This window comes from Chelonoidis abingdonii, chromosome 3, assembly GCF_003597395.2.
Source record: "Chelonoidis abingdonii isolate Lonesome George chromosome 3, CheloAbing_2.0, whole genome shotgun sequence".
NCBI lineage: Eukaryota > Metazoa > Chordata > Testudines > Testudinidae > Chelonoidis > Chelonoidis abingdonii.
The window spans coordinates 52,126,375-52,150,457 of NC_133771.1; the positions used below are offsets into that span (position 1 = coordinate 52,126,375).

Below are 24,083 nucleotides of genomic sequence, written 5' to 3' on the forward strand. Positions count from 1 at the left end.
GCTATTGACAAGTGTCTCCATTAATGCTGACAAGAGATTGGGGTTCTTTTTTAAACAATTTAACTGCGTACTTGAGTGGTACAGTAGGTGATGGTTTAATTTCTTACCAGTCTGGTCTGGAGAAGGATCGAATTTAATTCCTGGAGTGCTGCCTGTGTCTTTATAAGCTGGTGGTTGTCTCCTACTGGGATGCTCCATGTTGCTGCCTTCTGATTGTTGCTGATCAGAGCCAGCAGAGCTGTGAAACAAGAGGTTTGGCAGCCCTGCTACATAATTGTCTATACAGTGGAGCTTTCGATTTTCCCCTCCAAAATGAAGAAAAAGAGACTCAAAGGATCTACCCTGTTTGTCAACTGCTTTTTCATTGGGTTTTGGCAGACGTATATGGGAAGAAGTTCTGCTGGAGTTGCCAGTGTATTTGGCCCTGTTACCATGCAGAGGATTGTTTCTGAGTAGGTTTTTCAGCTCTTGCAATGTTTGTTTGGAAACTCCAGACCCCAGCATGAAAGATGCTTCGGTGCTTTTTTCCTGGGTTGTTAAATTACCTTTATTCTCTTTCTCTGTTGCATCCTCCTCTTCATCTTCTGTTCCCCCACATTTGACCTCATTACTTGCTGTCTGTGTCACTCCAGATTTATCTTCTCTGCTCGCTACGTCTGAACCCCCAGATTTTTCTTCTTTGCTCTCAGGCTCCATTCCCAAAGGCTGATTCCCTTTGCTTGATGTTTGTATTCCCTCAGGCATCTCCATCTTTCTTTCTACCATTCTTCTCCCACCCTCATCATCTTTGTGGACTTCTGTTTTCCTCAATATATTCTCTTTCACACTGATTTCTATAGGGAAGCTTCCATTTCCGCCCCCCTTTTGATCTTGTGTGTTAGGGAAATTAGATGTGTTTTGAAAGGATGTACTTGCAGGTGGTTCTACATGACTAGTTGCTCTTTGCAGATAAGAATGATCTGAAGTGTTTGTAGGGTGGAAGATTGCCATTTTTTCACATTCTAATGGGAGAATGTATTTTCCAGTGACTTTGACTCCTCTTGTCCTTCTTAAACCACATATACTGCCTCCATCAGCTTCATCATAGTCATTTCCAAATGTTTTCTGTAATCATCAACAAAATAAACAGCCAAATAATATGCATGAATGAAACAAGGGTAGAGTAATACAAGACAGAGGGAGCAGCACCAACAACTGTATTTTATTATCACCTGATACTTCTGTTATTTATTGCTGAAAAAGAGTTCTATGGGGGAAATTACTTATAATTTCTGTATAATTTCCATATAATTTTCATATAATTCAGCTTCTCTGAAGATATCTTCTTGAAAAACTCTTACTGTGGGGTTTTAGCTCCTTTAGAGCAAGACTGGTTCAGATCCCTATTCTTCAAGTATTTAGACCATTGAGGGAGGGTTTAACAGGGTACAGCACAAGCTGGATTCCCTGCTGCCTGGTATGTGCCACCCCTTGCCAAGCATAAATGTCCTTTAAATGTGAACAAAATGTGTTTTTAATATAGCCAAATGCTAAATTAATACATCTAGGAACAATGAATGCAGACCATAACTACAGAATGGGGAACTGTATCTGGGAAAGAAGTGACTTTGAAAGGATTTAGGAGTCAAACTGGACAAGCAACTGAATATGAGCTCCCAGTGTGATGCTATGGCAAATGGGCAAATATGATCCTTGGACGTATATATATAGGGGAGTAGAGAAGTGATTTTACTTCTGTATATGGCATTGGTGAGATCAATTTTGGAATACTGTGTGCAGTTCTGGTGTCCCAATTTTTAAAAGGATGTGGAAAAACTGGAGCGGCTTCAGAAAAGAGCCCCCCAAATTATTTGAGAGCTGGAGAAAATACCTTGCAGTGACAAACTTAAAAAGCTCAACCTGTTTAGTTTATTGAAAAGAAGATTGAAAGGGGACTAGATTAGTGTGTGAGTAACTGCAAAGGGAGAAAATACCAGGTATTAAAGGGCTGTTTAATCTATCTGAGAAAGGCATAACAAGAACCAGTGGTTTGAAGCTAAAGCCAGACAAATTCAAATTGGAAATAAGGTATACATTTTTAAGGGTGATTAACCACTGGAACAAACTACCAAGGGAAGTGATTCATCTCTTGATGTCTTCAAATCAGGACTGGGTGCCTTTCTGGAGGATATGCCTTAGCCAAATACAAGTTATATTGCTGGGCTCAATAGAGAGGTAATTAGGTGAAATTTAATGGCCTGTGACATATAGGAGGTCAGACTAGATGAACTAATAGTCCCTTCTGGCCTTAAATATTATGAAATCTATGTTCTGTTCAGTTTCTCCTACTTAGCAGGGGCAAAGCACCCAGAATGAAACACAAATTTGAAATGATCAAAAATGTGCCTCAGGGAAAGATGAAAAAAGGATGTGAGAGAAAAGCCTCATGAAAAGTAACCTTATCAACAGGAGGAGTGAGAATCCTGCAAGACGATATTTTCAAAGAAACAGAATGACCAAGTATGTAATATTCCCTTCTCTAAAGATGCCATCTGGAGAGCAAGAAGCTGTAGGGATGTCCTAGCAGAAAATGAGGGTAAAGCCGCAACAAGCAGCAATAACAAAGTTAATGCCAAAACTTCAAACAGCTAGCTTGCTTTTTTTAAATAGCATTAACAATATATAGAGGATTTCACACATGCAACACCATGCATGACATTCAAGTCTGCAGAAATACGTAGCATTAAGTGAAGAAGAAAAAAAAAACAGATAGAAATTAGGAACATCCCCAAATAAAACTACGCTATTATAAACAACAACAAAGACACAATAACAACTTTTACTTTAAATGTATATATGGGACTAAATAACTTAGCCAAGGACCCCTTGATTTGCTTGAATCAGCTTTGAATGTATAGATAAAAAGCTACTGGGAAATCATTAAATGTTCTGAGTTTGAGTTTTATCAATATACTGAAGACATTCAGATCTATGCCGTCAAACTCTCCAAACTTATATTCTGCACTTTCATCGTTTTCTGTGGTGTCTGAAAGAAATAGGGGTCCGGATGAAAGCAAATTGGATACTAGTCTAGATAAGACAAACAAGTTGTTTATTGGCAGATGGAAACATTAAGAACAATAGACAGTGGTGTCTGTAGCACATATTGAATGTAACATTTGCCTATCTTCTGCCAACAGGATTAATGGCTTCCTTTTATCTAGGTTCTCTCACTACCCTTTGATTAGCAGCGATGGCCCACTGTACCTTTGGCCAGCACTGTCTGGCCAAGATGGTGTGACTTGTCCTCCCCTAAAATAGACCTCACAATAGTCTTTCAAACCTCTCTCATCCTTACTTTAGACTACTGTAGTGTGCTCTACTTAGTACTATCTATAAATGCCACCCAGAAGCTTCTGCTACTATAGTATACATCTAGCTGTCAACCTTCTAAGTAGGACAAGCCACTAGAAACACATAACACCTGTGCTCAGATCTCTACACTGGCTTCCTTATGAGTCCAGGTGCAATTAAAAGTCTTTAATGGGAGCATCCAGCACAAAAGTTTTGCTTACCTCAATGTTCATTTAAAATATATGGTTCTCCTTTAATGTGTCTGTCTGTCAAAAAGCTACTATATTTTTTGCTCATTTGACCCCCAATAATAAACAGGCTCAGGTCTTAGAGCTGTGCCAACATTACTGCTTCTGGAAACAAGGAAGCAAACTAAAAAGCCATATACATTTAAACTTCCCTATTATCAATATAGGAAATTGACTGAGGAGTATGGGGGACAACATTTGCAAATGGGAAAAGACACAAAATCAATAGGAAATAAAAAATTTCTAAAGGGATTCTACAAATAGAAAAGTTTTCTTTGAAACAAAAAAGAGAAAAGAGATCAAGCTAAGAAATTTTCTTGACATGACTGTATTTTTAAAGAATTTACTGAAACACTAGACCCTCTTTCCCTGGCAGAGTCTGACAGTATAAAAATATCATCTTTTCTAAGTGGTTTCTTTTGTAAAAATTAGCCTTTAAAAGTTCCTTTGTTTTCTGAATAATTTGATACCCTTAACTTATTCATAACAACATCTGTATTTCTTTTCTGTGCTCCCTAATGCAGTCCTATACTGTTCAAGGCTGTCCATTTCAAAAATCTTTAATCTACTCTTGGATATGTCAGGTGAAACAGAACTCAGTTCTAGCATGATGTCCGCAGTGCTGATCTCTGAAAAGTATATAAATTGAATGTAACTATGGTAGTGATACTGACAGCAACCAGGAGATCTGGCCATATACTTTCAATTCTGTATGACAACCACATTTGTGATTGCTAGACAAAATAGGATCTCTTCAGATCAAATATACAATATGAGAGAACCATCCACCCACAGTGATGCCATTCTAAACATTTTCATAAACACAAGTTATAATCCATACTGCAAGGAATAGCCCCTTCTACTCAATAGACATGAGGAAAATTACTGGCTACATATATATCAACTAACAGAAAAGTTCCAGTGCAAACATGCTAAGATCTTACAGATCTGGGGCACTGTGTCAAGGATTTTTATTCCATAAAAGAAACTGGGACCTTGGGACATGTTTGGGGGAGGTTTAGGTTGGACATTAGGGAAAACTTTTTCACTAGGAGGGTGATGAAGCACTGGAATGGGTTACCTAGGGAGATGGTGGAATCTCCTTCCTTAGAGGTTTTTAAGGTTGGGCTGGGATGATTTAGTTGGGGATTGGTCCTGCTTTGAGCAGGGGGTTGGACTAGATGACCTCCTGAGGTCCCTTCCAACCCTGATATTCTATAATTCTATGACAGATATTTTACCAGTCTTTGAAGGGAAACTGTACCCATTTCCCTCAAAGCGGCACACCTTTTTTTTAAAAAATCCCACTCAAAGGGTGAAATTTGCTATGATACTGAGAACACAAGGCCTAGCACTATTCAGGTCCCTAACATGAGGCTCCAGGGATACCTTCTCTTGTCCCTTTGCACGGGGATGAATGTCACCTCCTATGAATAAACTCAAAGAAATATGTATATCCATCAATCTATACATAAAATATGAAAGTTCATTTGGAAAGATTTTGAAACTTTAGATTTCTGCAATGAAATAAATGGACCTATTTTTTCTTTCCATGTCCTAATGCAGCAATCTTTCATATTAAAAATTAAAATGTTCATTTATATTTATGACTCTAGGGCTATGAGACAGTTCAGCTGCCAAGGGAAAAGCTATACTCCTTCTACATAAAGCCAAATTCCAGACCTGGTCATGTCTACCCTGGGAATTGGCCCTCGTTACAGCTTTTGGTATAGTTGCACCTCTGCAACACATATAGTTGATATTGACACTGGTGGAGCTTACTCCAGTTTCAAGAAGGGATAAGCTTCATCAGCGTAAACAAGACCTTCGCCCATCTATACTACAGGTTTCTTCCAGTGCAGTTACTCTATTGGCTGGGCACCAATGGCTGCAATCAAGTCTAAATCCTCAATGCAAATCCCCAATTGCTACCATCAAATAGGTATCAATGTTATGTCAACTAAGGAATCCCCAGAGATGGGAAGGGAAGGGGACAATCGAATACTAAGAAGCTCATCCAGCCTGATGTAAAGCCCAGTCAGGGGAGAGCACCTTCTGCTGGTCAGGAACAAGTACCCTCATCTCCAGTCTTCTAACAGTTAGGATGACAGCTCCCGTCCCTGCCTCTGGGCAAGTAACAGTGACAGGCTGGGAAAGCTCTGTAAGACAGAAACCTAAGTGATCAATGGGATGTAAATCTGCTGGACTTCAGATGTAGTAAGATTTTGGTGCAGACTCCCTTGGCCAGGGCAGAGGCAGCCCCAAGTGAGACAATCTTCCTCCAGTGTATTCACAGGGATTAGAAGGACTACCACAGCAGACATCTCCAGTAACAGTGGGATAGCATATGAATTCCCTCCCAGTGTCTCTGTTCTTGACATTTGCCATCACTGTGGTTATTGGTTGGGATTGGCGACATTTTCAGGAGATTATCTGCAAGCTACAAAAACAGGAGGCAGTGGCAGGTCTGGGACCATTGGGACCAGAAGGGTTAGGAGAACCAGCTGACTCTCTTCAGGGGGAGTTCAGGGTCCCCAAGATATGCATCCAGGTCACAAACAGGAGCAGTAGCCAGAAAATTGTATTGCTGGATTTAGAAGCCCAGATTAGGGGCATAGATTTTGTCTACTTGAGGGCTCTGTGCTGAGCCAGGGCTACAATCAAATTGCTGCTGTGAATGATGAGGTGGTAGAATGCCCAACACCTGAGGCAGGACCCCCATTTTATACTTTAAATAGAATGCTTATGCTGCACTGACCATGATAAACAAACTGGGAAGTGAGGACCCTATTACTGCTATCCTGGTTGTATTGCCAGGCACTCCTGCAGCTAGAATGTGACATCCCTTGTGCTGAGAACTTAGGCTGGGAGAAGACCTTGTCCTGTGTATTGGCTCACTTCTAGCAGCCTGGCAACCACCAAGAGGTCAGAGAATGCTATGCCTCTTGTTCTGAGAGCCAATTAACCACCCTGTAAAGAGGTTATCCGGGGCTCGCCCCTCTCTGTGTCGGTGGGGAGCCACACTGCCTCACTATACACTGTTGATGTCTTGGGAGAATTAGTCTGGCTGCGGGAGTCTCCCTTGGCGGCCCTTGTGGCAACTGAAATAATCACAGTAAGCCCAGACCCTAGGTCAGGGCAGGGCAACAGTGAGTCAGGCATTCAGGTCCTCAGGCAGGGGCTGAGCAGTAGTAATACAAACAGTAGCACTAAGCCCAGGTCCTGGGTCAGGGTGTGACAACAATGAGTCAGGCTCTCAGGCAGGGCTGAGCAGTAGTAATGAGCCCAGGCCTCCAAGGGACCTGGGAGAGGGGAAGCCTGCCATCTGTGAGTTGGGTGGCAGGGGGGAAGCAGGCCTTCCAATCCAGTGCATCCCAGCCTGGGGCCCTAGCAGTGGTAGATGACCCACTGCTGTGTCAGTGGGGATCCTGGTCGCAACACACTGACATGGGCTCTGGCAGTGCTGCAGCCAGACTAGGGTCGGCTGCCCGTGGGCTACTTCCAGACTCCCCCACTGGTGATACCTGGGTCATAGTGGTGTCCTCCGTGGGGTCCAGCACCATGGGTTCCTCGGGGTAGTTGGTGAGAGGCAGATCTGGCAGCTCCTTTGGGTAGCTGGCTTGGGGCAGGCCAAGCAACTCCACTGGATAGTGGGGGTGGACAGGTCTGCCCTCGGGTGCATCTAGGGCTGCAGGAGCTTCCCAGTCATGGGCCAGGCTGGAGGCATCTGGCCTCCCTGGTGGCTGTCCCTCCAGTGAGTTTTCAGGTTAAGCCTTTGTACTTCTGGGCTGCTGTCTGACCCTCTGAAGCATGGGCTCAGAGCTCCCTAGCTCTGCCCACTCCAATGTCTGGAAGGGCTTGTTCCTCTCTGGGGTGGTGGGAGCCACACTGCCTCACTACACACCCCAAAGTGCATCCCAAAAGGCCCCCTTGATTCCACTCCCCTGATCAAAACTCCCTTCAAGCAAATTAGGATGGCTATAGTGGGTTAATAATAAGGTGGAAGGTCATTAAGTTCAATCTCCTGCCTTTGCTAGCAGGACTAAGTACTGTCCCTGACAGTTTGTTTGTGTTGTGTCCCCCTCTCTGTAAATGGCCCCCTCAAGGATTGAGCTCACAAGCCTGGGTTTAGCTGAGTAATGTTTAAACCACTGAGCTATCTCTTCCCTTTACCTGCTGGTTACAGAAAAGCTGGTAGGATACAATACATTCTTGTAATTGTAGCCCACACCACCTAGTACGCAAAGGCTATCATGCTATGCTCCACAAAGGTGACAGCAGTCCTGCTGAAACTTATGAAACTCTTAGTGATTACGGATCCCACCCCCCCAAAATATTGACTGATTAGAGGAATAACTTTACATCCCAGGCAATGCAGGAGCTATGCTCCCTTTTGAGGATCATGTCACTATAACCCCTATGATCTGCAGATAAGATGGGTTAGTTGAGAGATTCAACAAAATCTGAAGGAGATGCAATTTGTGGCCTCCAATTCCAGGCATTGGGATCAGCTACTTCCACCCCTTTTGTTTGCTGTAAGGGAGGTACCACAAGTTTCCACCATATTCTCTCCCTTTGAACTATTATATTGGCAATAGTCGTAAGGAAGACTAGACCTCTTATGGGAGGTCTGGGAAGAGAAGTACCCAAAGGTGGCCAGTACAGTCCAGTATGCTATCCAACTCAGAGAGCACCTCAAGAAGTGAGGAGTTTTTGCTCATGAAAACCTGTTGCAGGACTTGCAAGTACAACAATAATCATACAAGCAGAATGCACACCTATGGACCTTCCAGCCTGAGGACCAAATACTATTTTATTGCTTCCCGACATGGAATACGAGTTGCTAGCCCGGTGGCAAAGACTTTTTCAAGTGGTTTGTTGGTCATCCTTGTGGATAACGATGTCTATCTGCCCAGGAGGCAAACAGAAACTAGGCTCTACTATGTGAACCTGTATAAGCATGGAAAACTACAGAAAGGTGTTAACTACTTATCCATTAGAGCCAGAGCTGGGGCTTCAAGTGTCAATTCCCCAAGAGCCAATGCAAGTTAAGATGGGAGACCTGAACTCCTGCCTGAACAAAAAAGCTCAGGTTTTACACTTTGAAGCCTTCCCCCAGTTATTCTCCTCTGCACCTTGTCAGGATCTGGCTGATACACCACCACATTGAGAAAGTCCTGCAACAGCAAATGAAGGAGAACCCTCAGCCCTTACCTTGGATGATGTGGGAGACCATCTCAGAGGAGTTGCAAGCTATGCTGGAACTAAACATAGTCCAAGAATCCCAAAGTGACTGGCAAAGTCCCATCATTCTTTTCTCAAAACCCAATGTACTTCTGCATAAATTTCTGAAAAGTGAATGTGATCCAATGCCTTAAATGGATCAGCTATTGGTACGTCTAAGGCCTATCAGGTATATCAGTACTTTAGATCTTACAAAAGGGTTTTTGCAGATCCCCTTTTCACCTGCATTGCAAGAAAAAAACAGTCTTCTTAACACTCTTCAGGCTCTTGCACTTCATAATAATGCCCCTCAGCTTACATGAGGAAGCTGTAAAATTTCAACATTTAATGGACCTGCGGCTCAGACTGGGATGAGCCTTTGCAACAAATATGAGCTGTTCTCCAATCACTGGCTGAAGCGGGTCTTATGGCCAATACAGCCAAATGCAAATTGGTAAATAAAGACATCACTAACTGGGTTATAACATGGGAGAAGAACAATGTAGCACACTAGTTAGTCAAGAGCAGGCATTGGTGGCTTGTCCTATTCCTTGAACAAAGAAACAGGTAAGATGCTTTCTTGAGCTACCTGGCTATTACAGGCAATTTATTCCTGGTTTCACAACCATCATAGTCCCTCTGATGGACTTAAGAAAAAGTTGTAGTCCGAAGAAGATGAACTGGACTGACAACTGTGAAAAGGCTCTTAACACCTTGAAAAATGGGTTGTGCTAGAAGCCAGTCCTCTTCACTTTGCATTTCTCAATAATTTGCAGACAAACAACTCAGATGTAGGCCTGGTTTCTGTGCATCACAGGAGGTGAATGTTGAGGAGCACCCCATTCTGTACTTAAATAGGAAGCTGTTCCCCAGTGAGAAGGCCTACTTCATGATTGAAAAGGAGGCACCAGCAGTCATGGGTATAGTCCATAGAGTCCCCTTAGATATTATTACTATGTAATCCCTTTCCCTCATTAAAGATCACACATCCCTCTAGTGGCTAAAAACCATGATTGAGAGGAACCCTCCTATTATGCTATAGTATTTAGCTCTCCAGTCCAATTGTTCGAGCATGCAACATCATGCCAGAGCAAAACACAGCATTATGGACTTCTTTACACAGAAAATAGGGGAATTGGGATCTGATGGGGGATCCCAAGTTCTGTTATGACCACCCGAGTCAGTACAGAGTTAAATAGCTCTGCTGGGCATAATCAGCCCCAGCCCAGTGTCCCTGTAGGGGCTGTCAAATGTGAAGAGGAGCATCTCCTTAAAAGGGAGGATCCAACCCCAGTGGAGGGTGGCATTCAGGGGGAAGCAGAGCTAGAACTTCTTGGCCTCACAGAGCAGGGGCTACTTACCCATATCGCTGCTGAAGAGCCGCTGCCATCTGGACCCTCTTGAGAGGTAGAGAGACCACTTACTTTGCTTTGTTTTTCATTAGTGCCCAAGATGCCCAGCCTGAGCCTCTCAGACACGTAGGAGGTTAGGAACCCAGCCCCCTTTAGAGAGACGATTTACCTTTGTGCTATCCAAGGAACAGTGGGATGAGCCCAGACTGTGGGCTGCAGGATTATTTCATTTTCCTTTTCTTTTATTTCAGACTGCAGTTATACCCATGAGGGGGGAAACATATCCCTAAGACTTGCAGCTGAGAGGCTGCACTCCAATTCAGTGCCACAGCGACACCTAGAGCCAGAGAGGGTCTTTGGGGATGAGAGAGAGGCCACCCTCATACCAAGGGGATGCACTAGCGGTACCACCTAGGACACCAGGACTATTACATTACTTCATGTGAAAAAGCATGACAATTAATGTAATTCACATCTTCAGTCTGTTTATTTTCACATACCTCATTGCCATAGTCTTACTCCCATACTAAAGCTTTGTATTAAACATGCAATTATCAGATTAGCTTCTGAAGGCTTTTGATTCTGAAACTGGTCCCATACAACAGGCTTGTCCATGTAAAGCTGGCAGCAGTGCAAGATTTCTTGCAAGCACTTCCATTTGTATATTGCCACCTACACCATGAGGAAAGTGCTCTGTGGTGGTATGATTTCAAAATGAAGGACCTGATCCTGCCTTAACAGTGGTGTTTACACCAATATAATGTTGTTGCACTACAGTTGCTTCCAACTTACACTGGTGCAAATGAGAACCAAACCAGGCTCCAAGTCTACCATCAATATCTGGTTCATCTTCTGTTTGGAAGACGGAGATGGATTTAATGATCTAATAATTCTTTATATCTAACTTCTATGACTCACTTAACATATGGTCACAGAGACAGTCAGTGACTCAGACAAGGTGTATCTCTGGCATATCGAGTATCTGAGAAGAGTACTACAGCCATGAGAAGGCTGGATTCACCATGACAGCCAAGCCGCTGTAACTATTTCTCAATATTTTACTGAGACAACTTTTTTCACATTTTCATAACAAGATTTCCTATAATCTATTAAAAAAACAGGTAATATATATATTACACACCTGGATCAGATTCTGCTTTCAAATACACCAGTATAAATCCAGAGCAATTCCATTGATGTCATCAGAACTATTCCAGATTATCACTGATGTAACTCAGGTCAGTTCTTGTCCCAGGACATGTAGTAACTCCATTGACATCAGTGGTGTCACGCTGGATTTACATGTGTAAATGGGATCAGACTTTGGCCCTCTGATTCAGGGGCTTCTGATAAAGAATGGAAGATGTAGGATGCTAGAATAACCAGATCTAATTTCAAAAAGCAGTTTAGGGGGTTTTATTGCATTGTACAAGAGACCCTGTTCCCTCTCCCTGTGTCTCTCTGACCCTCTATTAGTTCAGAACACAACATGTCTCTTGTGTGTAGATCAAAAGCTTTGCACTATAAGTAAGATGAGATGTTGTTCCACTCACAGATCTTGAAAGCCAGAAATCAGAAAATATTTTGTATCAACAGGTCTGCATTGAAACCATTCACAATCAATGTCTTACCTGATGAGTGAGCTCTTCCTGCTTGTCCATCTCCAGCACATTCTGGTTCAAGTCACCATGAGAAATGGTTACTGTCTTGTAATAAAATTGCACCCAATATTTATAGGTGCCACTACAATAAAGGTTAGTTTGAACAGAGTTTCTATAAGGTTCTTTTCCCAGAAATCCATGGCAGATGATGAACAATAAAAAGCAAACCCTCATGTGTCATGGCAGTTTGCTAGAATAGTGTTAAAGTAGTAAACTGACAAGTGCACATTTCTAGCTGACTGCCTGAAAACAAAAGAGAACTGAGCATAAAACTGTTTTGCTCAACTTTTTTCCCCACAAAAGGTTTTTGTTATGCAATGAACCATTTTTTATTCTGGAATAGAATCTATTGTTAGACTCCTTAGAAGTAAAACCTTTACTGGGCATTCTAACAACAATATATTGTTGAGGCACACAGACAGAAATTTGAAAGGAAAAGCACATTGTAAGAACAGAGTGTAGCACCAGATTGTAATTCTGAGTGCTTGTGTCACTCATTAATGTTGAAGCATTTGGTTATTTCTGCTTTCCCCCATAAAAAGACTTCCAAGATCTGTCAGAATTCAGGGCTCGCTCAGCTACCTGTTTTCATGGTCTCTTATTCATAACATACACACAGTTCTTTCTTTTCCCCATGTGTACCTTTAATTGTCGGATTCCAACATTGCAGAAGATAGCACAGAATTGTCAGGAGGTGCCTTCCACTTAACTATCTCCACTAAACCCAGCTCAGGCTCCAAGTGTCCCCCTTACTTCCTATTCAACCAATCATATATCTTTATCTGACTGAGCTAATTAACTCATTAGGTCCAGCCATTGCTCCCAAGTGTCAACAATCCCCACCATGACAGGTTAATTCCAATGAAGCTTGTAATCTTCTCTTTTATGAAATTCCCTAAGTGACCAAGGTGCTACTAGTGCTCTGAGCTTGTCTCTCTCACCAACAGAAGTTGATCCAATGTCCACACTACCCTCCTCCTCCTCCTCCTACTACTACTCTTCTACTACTTTGGATCGGCGGGCAGCAATTGATCCAGCAGGGATCAATTTATCATGTCTAGTCTAGATGCGACAAATTGATCCCCAAGCCCTCTCCTATCAACTCCTGTACTCCAGCACCATGAGAGGCGCAAGCAGAGTCGACGGAGGGAGCAGCAGCAGTCAACTCACCACGGTGAAGACACCACAGTAAGTTGATCTATGTCGACTTCAGCTACATTATTCACGTAGCTGAAGTTGCGTCACTTAGATCGATCCCCACCCCGCCTCCAGTGTAGACTAGGGCTAAGATATTCCCTCACCCATCTTTATCACACTTGCACATAGATTTTTCTTCATTGTTTAATAGGGTGAAAAGGAATTCGAAGGATAATGTTTAATTGGAACTTATGCAAGGTCCTCTAGCTGACCTCTTATATGTGTCCACAGTGTAGTGTGCACCCCACTGTGCCACTTCCCCAGTGTATGTACTAGGGTAAGGGGAAGATGACTGCTGGGGTACAGGCAATGGGTCTGTAAGCCTCTGTTTGTGGGGCTTGTGGGCTTTGCCCTGTGTGCATCCATCTACACCTTAATTTCAAGTGCTACAGTAAAGTGTTTACCTGGCCTTGCTTAGCTTGTGAGATGTGGTGGGATCCACAGCTCAGGCCCTAATTCTTTTCTCAGGTAAACTGGTGAAACCCATATGAAGTCAAATGATAGAGCTGCTCTGGTATAACATAAAGCAAAATTTGCCCCAAATGGTTTGGCAGAAGGCTTAGCCACAGTCTTTATCTGTTCTTTCTGCATATCCCTACTGCTGCATGAATTCTATAGCCAAATAATTATTCATCAAGTCTCTTTTTTCATGCTTCCCTTAGGAGAAGCATTCATTTTCTCATAGAATTGTTGTTGCTATGTAGGTTACTTTCCAGATTGAATTTATGGAAAGTGCCCAGAGTAGAGTGGAAGAAATGCAGAAAACATTCTGATTCTCAGAGGTTGTCTCCTGCAGTGCATCTATTTTATTACCAGCTGATATAAATCTCTAGTTTACAGAATTGCAGAATTCTTTCCCTTGACTGGTAAGGTAACATTTTACTGCACGACAGCGTTCCAACAGTCTTCTGAGTGCAGACTGGAGAGAAGCAGCCTTGCCATACAATAGCATAGGAATTCTTTCCATTCCAGATCCACGCATTTAAACATTTATTTTAGTTCCTGACAGCACTTTTGTAGGTAGTGAGCAATTTTACCATATTTTTGATACACATGGATGACATGGCATTGATACTTGCCTAATAGGAAAAGGAAATTATTGGTGAGTGGTTGGTTGATTGGTCGGTTATTTAGGTGTTTACACTTTGCTAAAAACCGTAAAGGAACAGATGGAGTTGTGTCTGCCCCATTGAGTTTACTAAAGGCCCATTCCTGCAAACATGATCACTGCTTTCCATTGCAAGTAGTGCCATGATTTCAGTGGGATGTGAGGGGTCAACCATTCTCATATGTACGTCAGCCTCCTCCATGCTCTCCCACAAATACTATTTGTTTTTGTGTTCAGGTGTCTGGGGAAGGGGAAAAGAAGAGAAGGGTAAGATTCTTAGCTGATATAAATTGATTTCAGTGGAACTATGCTGATCACATTAGCTGAGAATCTGGCTCAGAGATTGAAGCAAAGGCCTCTGACATGGACCGTGACAAATATAGCATACGATATTCATTAATTACCTCGCCTATGTTACTCACATCATTATGGATAATGAAAACTGAAAGAATTCCTAATATATTTTCCCTCTTTATGTTTGTTCATCATTTGTTCTTCTCCTCTCTCCCTTCCCCAAACTCCCTTTCCGCCAGCTCTGATCAAAAAAAAAAAAAGTAGTCCATTTCTAGGTCTGACAGTTGCTAATTAGGGGAACACAGTATTTGGAAAGTTTCTTTATAAATAAATGCTGGAATTTATATACTGATTCATGGAAATACCTCTGTGCATCTTAGAGTTTTGTCAAAACCTGCTTTCACATAAATTTAGGGTTAGTGTCCCTTTACAAGTTTTTTTAAACATTTATTGGAATTATTAAAATTTGTCAGTGTTTCAACAGAAATGCCAGTGGTTCTTATATGAAATGAACAAATTAGCTCTGACGTAATGGTCTTTTCCATTTCCTTTCTGGTTCTGGGAAGCAGATCCTTGGATTGCTTCTCTCAAAACAAAATTAAGATATTGAATGCACTGAAGGAATTAAGTCTTATATAGAGAATCACAGCTAAAAAGATTAGATTCAGCTGTTCATGTGAGACCTGTAGAGAATTCATTTAAACAAAATGAAGGTTGAATAGCTCAAATGATGGATACTGCAAAGCTGTCAGCTGCATTAATTGTGGAATTTGTGTATTAGAGCAATGGACACACTAAATCCAAGTAATCATTACAAAACTGAAGCTGATATCTAACAGTACTGGGAAAAAGACCTTAACTGGACTCCATTTTGAAACAAGTTGAAGTCCCCACAGAAAGGGTGAACTGAGAGAATTAATGAAGAAATGGACTTTGACTTATAGTGTTCTGACTTTCCTTCTAATACACTGTCCAATCCTTTAAAATAACACTTTCCACTGAACAGAGTTCTTAAATTTCATTTTGTATTATTGTACAATGCTGTAGTTTGTGTGCTCCAGCTGACAGCTGTCAAGAAAATAATAGCTTTAAATAAAATACAGTGAAATAGCTATTATTCAAGTATAATCATTTTAGGAGAATAGGCACTCTGAAGAGATACTGCTTTTGCTATTTAACTTTCCCATCTTTAAAGTCATACACATGCCTTGCAACAAAGCACTTTTACAAGGTCACCCATATAAATCAATGAAATGAAAAGATAGGGAAGAATCAAGCTCACTTGATCTTTCTGTTCTCACATATTACATTGGGCACTATTAAAAATAAATGACACATTCAAAAAAGCACTAGATAAGTTCCTGGAGGATAGGTACATCAATGGCTATTAGCCAGAATGGACAGAGATGCAACACCATGCTCTGAATGTCCCTAGCTGCTGTTTGCCAGAAGCTGGGCATGGATGACAGGGGATGGATCACTGTTCTGTCCATTCTCTCTGGCATTGACCACTGTTGGAAGACAGGAGGATACTGGGCTAGATGAACCCAGTATGACCGGTCTTATGTTTTTATTTTCCCAATACTTCCTATTTTAAGAATGTATAGAGCAGCAAGATAGTTACATTGTACTGCGATGACAGCCAAATCCTGCCCAGGGCGAATATGCGGAAGTGCCAAGGAAAAGGAATTCACTCCCTTTGGACATAAAGCAGCTTCACTGAAGCAAATGAAGTATCCCAGCGCAGTTTCACCATGGGTGGGAGCATGGGCATCAGGTTTGTATAATTTTTGCTGGTGCCCAGAATGGGTAGCAGAGCCGTCCTGTCGATAGGCTGGACTGGGGCAACTGCCCTGAGCCCCACGCTTTTGGGACCCCATGTTCAGAGGTGAAAGTAAGCTGGATTGCACCGGCTTCTGCGGCAGGGATTAAAAGGGCTCTAGGCTCCCTGCAGCTGCGGGAGCCTCAAGCCCTTTAAATCCCAGCTGGAGTTGCAGTGGGGATTTAAAGGGCCTGGAGCTCTGCGGTGGCCGGAGCCCTGGACCCTTTAATTTGCCAGTGAGCCCCGGGGGCTCATAGCCACCTCTGCAGCTGGGAGTCTTGTTGATTTAAAGGCTCTGGGGCTCCCAGCTACAGCTGGCGCCCCGGGGCCTTTAAATCTTAAGCGGCCCTGCCTCTTCTGGTTGAGACCACGTCTCTTCCAGATGAGGCCATGCCCCCACAGGACTCTGGCAGTACCGGTAAATCCTGTAAATTATTTTCACCCCTGTCCACACTTCATGGGGACTCAGGGTACAGGCAGAGCTGTCCCATCCATAGGATGGACTGGGGCAACCACCCTGGGCCCTGTGCTTTGGGGGGCCCCGCGCTTCAGGGGGACACAGGGTCCAGAGCAACCTGGGGAATTAGTGGAGGGCCTGGCGCTGGCAGCAGTGAGCAGCCTGGGCCCAGTCCACCCCTTCTCTGCCCTCTCCCATCCCCCATTCCACCCCTTCCCCCAAGTGCCCACCCTGCCTCTTTCGGCTTCCACCCCTTCTGGTGGAGCAGGGCAGGCTGAGACCAGGTCGCTCACTGATGCCAGCACCAGGCCCCCCGCTTACCCCACAGGCCATTCTGGACCGTGCGTCCACCTGAAGCATGGGGTCTCCCAAAGCACAGTAAGCACACCATGGACCCTTACAACTCGCCACCTATGGGTGGGAGGACGAAAAGCTCTATTCAGAGGCAGGCTGTTTAGCCCTATGCTTAGCTTTCCCGTGAGTACACTGTCCTGCAGTGAGCCCCATGGAACAAGGTTCTGCACTGGCCCCATCCTGCCCCTGCGCCCAAATTCCTCTCCTTTTGACCAGAGTTACCATCCCAGCTCTGCTGCCAGGGGAACTTCTGCAGCTGCAAAGTTGAGGGCTGGATTTCCACTTATGTATTCACCTTTTTAACAATGCTCTATGTACATCCCACCTTCTTTCTTTCTTTGTTCATAGGGACTGATTTTACTCCTTGGATTGTCAAGCAGTGGAATTGCTGGTGAAATTCAGGCCTGTACAATTATATAAAAGAGAACCTCTTGTGTCAGATATGGCATTTTTCTACAATGTATTTGATAAATCTTACTGTATTAAGTTTATGTATCATTGTGGGCCAGGAATTCTATGTAATTATGTGTGGGAGGGTAACCACAGTTCCTCCAGGAATTAAGAACAGTGAGAGATGATTAGGTAAATTCTCTCAAGTTATAACACCTCCAGAGAGAAATCACTACCCGAAGCAGCTTGCATATACTGGTCTCTGGAGAATCCAGTTTGAACCAACAAAGAAAGGACTTTGCGGGTAAATAGCCTGAACTTAAACTGACTCAGGGCCTTCTTTCTGATCCAGCAAATGGACAGGACCTTCTATCCAAGGAGGGGAGGGGGGCATAATCCTTCCTGTGAAGGGTGGAAAGACTTTAGCCTAGTGGTCCCCATAAAACTGATAAATGATCTCTGGTAATCTTTTAGCATGCCTATAGAACATTTTATTGTTCTTTTTATGTTTTCTCTGTAATGCTTCATGCTTAGAAAGAACTGTGTGGTAACTCATAACTCCTGGCAATTACATTATTTATAGCCTTTCAAGAGAGAGGAAAGTGTAGATGCAGACCTGTTTAAGCAGTCTGACTTACTTGCAGTACTCCTGGGGAATTCTGCACCATTGCGCAATGCAGAAGTTTGCAGATATTAATGTTGTGCACGAAGAATTTCCTTTCCCCCACAGAAATGGGCTGCAGTGCTGCTGGCCGGCACTAGGGACTGCTGGACCCAGCAGAGCCCAGCTCACACATAGAAGACACTGCTGGGAGGAGGGGAAGAGAGCTAGAGAGTCCCTAGCAGCAGTAGTTCCAAGCATACTCACTCAAGCCTAGCACCGAGCATCAGGCTGTTTCTCCTCTGGATCCCTGGGCTCTGAGGGGTAGGGGAGCAGATGTGTAGTCTGAGTGTGGCATGACTGGACTCTGAGGGAGGGGAAGGAGGAGTGTCTGGGTTGGGAGAGGCCTGTGACTGGGATCAGGGGGGTATGAGTCTTTGGGTTGGGGGGGCATGGCTGGGCTCTGGGGAGCAGGGGGTTCTGGTGTATTGGCTGGGGGATCCTGCAGCTGGGCTCTGAGGGGAGAGGTTGTGAGTGTCTGCCTCACCCTCAGGCTGCGTTCTGGATGGAGAGGGGACAGAGAGGTTGTCATAACTCTCTTTAACTCTTCACTCCTGAGGGGATTTTTGTGTGTGTCTGTATTGTTACAGATATAATTGCTGACAGGTGTTTTGAAATAAATTGCCAAAATAATTGAAACTGGTATGATTACGTAGTATTATTTTGTCAAATAGAATTTGCAGAATTTTAAAATATTGTGCGCAGAATTTTTAATGATTTGGTGCAGAATTCTCCCAGGAGTATTCCTGGGCGTAGCAAAGTCTAGTCAGGGAACTGTGTAACCTGGAAAAATCTTGGTCAAGAAGCAGAGAGATATAAAGTTCTCTCCCCAAGAGAGGTGATGCCTTTGAGGAGCCACAGAGGGAGAATGCAGGTGCAGTTGCCCTGAACTTGAGACCCCTCACAAGCCTGTGAACTATTTAAGCCTTTTTGACAGACTCTGTGGCTTGTGGGCTTACGTGGGATCTAAGTGGTGAATGTAGGCCTAATACAGGGCTGTCTGCACAGGGATGAATTTTTCATAAGTGGGAGGTAAATATTTCACATAGAGTCCTCCAGATAGCCAAGGAGCAGCTTGGGCAGGTTCTGAATGAAATCCTATCCAGTCTGCCTGAGCTGGAAGAATGTATATGGAGATATACCTATCTTGTAGAACTGGAAGGGATCCTGAAAGGTCATTGAGGCCAGCCCCCTGCCTTCACTAGCAGGACCAAGTACTGATTTTGCCCCAGATCCCTAAGTGGCCCCCTCAGGGATTAATCTCACAACCCTGCGTTCAGTAGGCCAATGCTCAAACTACTGAACTATCCCTCCCCGATAGCCAGGGTCTGGGTCCTGAGGGAGTGAGCCCTCTGGAATCCTCTGAGCTGCAGCGATTTCTCCTCATGCAGAAGTAAGCATGAAATATTACTGTGTTTTTAATAGTATCCCTGTTAAGTTTTGGGGAAATGAATGTGCTTTTATTATTAAAGTTTAAAATTGTATTTAAATATTTGTATTGCCTGTATTGCAAGAACTACGCATTAAAATTAAAAAAATCTTTACCTCTACAATTTTCTGCTCTACAAAATTCATTAAAATTTTAAAATGCTAAGATTCATGATCTAGCCTTTATTCATTAATAATTTATAAGGTGGTATTGATATTCATAGAAACTTAATAGTTCACCAGTAAAACCATAATCCTTTATTCTGTCATACACTGCGCTCGTTTAACTGTTCAATTGCTAGTTGAGTGTTTTCTCTGTAAGAAAAGTGATCTTTCCCATGGAATTTGCTAGGGAGACTTGTCAACGTTTTCTTCATCTCAGCATTTCCAGAGCTTGGTTCAGAAGCCAAAAGGTACTGCAATATCCCCACTAGCCCTTGGACTAACTAATCACTACGAATCACAGGATCAAAGTTACCAACTGGCCTAACTCCAGAAGTTACCAACTTTTAATCTCCTGAGGTTACCCCAACTCAGTATCCAGTGGCAGAGGGGCATGAAGTCAGAAAACAAGATGTCAGTTCTCTAATAAACTTTTATTAGGGCAAGAAAGCTCCATGTTAATACAGGAGATCATCAATAACAAATGTTTTACTATAGTTATATTCCCAGAATCTTTAGTGAAAATCTATTTATAGCCCCACATCCAGCCCTGTTCACTAGTTTAACTGAGTGGTTCCTCTGCTGGATGGTTCCTATTTCTGACATCTGGGTAGCCCTATTCCCTTCTTAGCTTCAGTGATTATCAGGCTTCATGCCAGGCCTTTCATCATCCATGTAACAGCTTTGTTACCTCACTATTTGCACGGGACTACCTGGAGTTCTTGCCATAAAAGAACCTTAATGGATCTGGATCTGGATCTGGATAACCACGACCGGCTGACATGATTTTAAAATTGACTTACCCTGGTCTGCACTGACTACAAAGTCACATTTGACATTGCATTGGTTAACACAACTTCCCAAGACTGTGTTCTAACATGGCTTAATATTTGAGTGAAGACATGCCCTTTGTGAAGTCTCTAGAAGGATAGCCACAACAAACCTGTGCAATGTGCCATTGTGTGATAGGAAAAGAGAGCTGATATAAAATAACTGCTTTCTCTTTGGGAGGTATTGCTTATATTGTAATTTTATATAATTCTTTAATGAGTATATTTAATTTTTTTCAATTTATTCTAGTTTATCAAACACTAATCTAAATCCCTAGACACTTCACAGAATAGATAAAGAAATGACCAAGTAGCATGAAAATGATCAAATATTACTTTCATTATAATATGTATATGTACTTTCTATCACAGATAGGTAAAGATTGTGGTGGTGGTAGTGTTGTAACTGTTCATTATCTCAAAACTCCAGCTCCAAAAATGATACAGCCTCTCCAGTGGCAGCTGCTGCACAAAAAAATGCTCCAGCTAGGAAATTTCCCTAGTGGGTGCCTGTATCTTTTTTCTATGAATTGCACCATCAAGTTGACCTACAAACAGTATTAGTAGTCAGGGCCTGACTGCTGATTTCAGTTTCTGGTCCTACACATCTAGTTGCTACAAAAGCAGTGAAAACATTCCATCTCCTCTTAAGTTCTTTGAGCTATATGGACAAGATAGAAGTTTTATTATTATTTATTATTATTACTTGTACTGGTTTTACATGGGGGAAGCTGCATAAACATCAGTGGAGTTACTCCTAATTTAGACTCATATAAATGAGAAGAAAATCACGTCCACACCTCTATCTGGGAAGATTTTTCAGAGAGGGACACCACTGGGCAGGTTACTGCCAGTTTTTCTTAACTTAAATAGATCACCAGAGACACATAAGCTCTGCTGTCAAGGTTCCTTCCCCACTCTGAATTTAGGGTACAGATGTGGGGACCTGCATGGACACTTCTAAGCTTAATTACCAGCTTAGATCTGGTATCGCTGCCACCACCCCTAAGCACTATTTTTCTTCCCTGAGTAGTCTTGAGAGAATTCATCAATTTCCTGGTGAACATAGATCCAAACCCCTTGGATCTTAAAACAAGAAGAAATTAACCATCCCTCCTCCTTTCTCCCACCAACTCCTGGATCTAACTCCCTTGGATCTAAAATACAAGGAAAAATCAATCAGGTATTAAGAAAAAAAGGCTTTTAATTAAAGAAAAGAAAGGTAAAAGAAAACCCTCTGGGAGAGATTAGCATACCAGCTACTCTCACAGACAACAGATTCAAAACACAGAGGATGTTCCCCTGGGCAAAAACATTAATACACACAAGAATACCCAAATTTGATAATTCCCTTAATTTGCACCAAGACAAGTACAAAAGAAAATAAACATAAACCTATTTATCCCTTTCTAAAACTTACTACTCTGGTAAGAGGCTGGTTCCTTGATCTTTTTCACTCCAGCTGAAACTGAAAAACTAAACAAAGGAAAACTTCCCTCCTTCCTTTTGAAATATCTTGTTCCCTCATTGGTTCCTCTGTGCAGGTGTCAGCTAGGCTAGGTGAACTTCTTAACCCTTTACAGGTAAAAGAGGCATTAACCCTTAATTATCTGTTTATGACATCTGCTAAAAATAAAAATGAGAGTGCTGACATCATATTTGAGGGAGGCTTCCTGTGATGCCTTTTTTCCCAGTTTAGGGGATGAACAAGATCCAACTCCTGCATTCTGCTTGAGAGTCTGAGTGAAAATGTTTATTCTTTTTTTTCCATTATTTTTAGGTTCATGTCAGATGAAGACTTACTTCAGGAAACCTAAGTCTCCACTTTACCATCTTAAATCTACAAAAAGTATGTTAATCCTTAAAGGCTGAGATTTCAAAGTCATCTAAGAGATTTGGTCATCCTATTCCCATAGGAAAATCCGACTCAAAAGATTCATTATTAAGTACATATATTTTCATCTTCTTTCACAACTCCCTGCCTTCTTGTTTTATATACCGTTCCTCCTTTTTTCTGGTAGGAAGTGCCTTTTTCTTCTCCATATATTTTATAACTGACATTTATTCTCCACCAGAGATTTCAAAGGACTCCAACTAGGCAAGTCTCAAGACTTCCATGGGTATGTTGCTGCCTATCAAACTATAAAGTAAGAAACATGAGCAGGGCACTGTACTTGCAGGTCTCTACATCCAGCTACTGCAGACATCCTTCTGCTATTCGTCCCTCTAATGCTGTTGCCACTCTACCCCTACTAAAGCTTTTCAACAACAGTTGCTGTGCTTCCTCCACACACTTCCCCCACTCTTGCTGTTGCTGTTTACACAAGACTCCATTCACTGGTGCTTCTATCCAGAATCCATGCTTCTGCTGCACCACAATCAGGTAATTAGGTATGTAAGTGCACTCCATTTTTTGCAAGTGAACGAACTGCAGGCACAAATGGCACCCACAAACAAGAAGGCTGAGCCAATGAAAAACTGACTTCAAAGACAGTTAATGATGTAAAGCTATTGTTTTTAAAATGATGCCTTATGTTCCAATACTAATCAACAAATAAGTATAAGCAATTATTTTATGTTCATAAAAACTAAACCTGTCACATGCATGTTATTGAAATCGCTAACATAATTTATCTTTGAAATAATTGCTCAATGTGAGTTCCCTATAATTTAAACATTAAAACAAAATGCCAGATACTATGATAAATTTCACACCCCTTAGTCATTCTTCTGTACAGAGTGCAAACAATTTATAAACTCTTTATTAATGTTACTTATTGAATAGTATGTGATTTATTTTCTGTTCTTCAACCTACTAAATACTTTTCAAATTATGAAGAACTAATGATTAGTAGATAGGGAATATTCTGCCATTCCTGTGTTAAAGTTATATCATATATAAATATTCAAAATTTTGTGGGGTTTTTATCATTCTTTATAGGAGAAAGTCAAGTAATTTTTTTTGTTTTTGTTTTTATACTTTCCATTATTTCCAATATTCCAGGTGATTTTTTTACCTTTTGTAATCTTTTGCTTTTTTCCTCTTTGCCAGACATGGAAGGGTTTGGGTTTTTTTACAAAGTTTTGAAGTTAGCATAGGTAGTAAACGTATGTGATGTAGTTCCTTGTGCTCTAGCTTTTATTTACAAGACACACTACTGAATCTCCAACATCATTTCCTGTAGCACCTTGCATATTCTTCATAGGTCTCTCATTCAAATACTTACTTGTCTTGACCTTGCTTAATTTGCATGCACTTGCACAATCACAGGTTGAGGTGTTCTTGCTACATTTTTAGAGCAAACAACACATTATTCTGTATGTAAAGTATCTTTTTTGCTCTGGCATTAAATTTCAAAATCACAGTAATTAGAGATGGGCCTGAATCAACACTCCAGATTTTGAAGGTGTTTTGAAGGTGATTTTGAAGAGACATTGATCCAGACTGACTCTACTGACTGTAGATCGAATTCTTGAAGTCAGTGTGGATCCTCACTGGTGCTTCACATTAGTGATTTTTCCCTAGTGCTCTATTTCCCACTGCTGATCACCTCCACCCACCC

The 24,083-nt window shown here is 42.2% G+C and overlaps 1 protein-coding gene across 1 annotated transcript in view; it reads right to left on the reverse strand.

The window, feature by feature from the left end:
• LGSN (lengsin, lens protein with glutamine synthetase domain) overlaps window positions 1-18,107 on the reverse strand; it is a 39,612-nt gene extending 21,505 nt beyond the window's left edge. The window contains exons 1-3 of the mRNA XM_032796443.2: window positions 18,078-18,107; window positions 11,788-11,862; window positions 108-1,104 (exon numbers count right to left, since the gene is read on the reverse strand). Of these exons, the coding sequence (XP_032652334.2) occupies window positions 108-1,104; window positions 11,788-11,862; window positions 18,078-18,107 (1,102 nt within the window). The remainder of the gene's footprint in view (window positions 1-107; window positions 1,105-11,787; window positions 11,863-18,077) is intronic.
• Window positions 18,108-24,083: the final 5,976 nt, after the last annotated feature.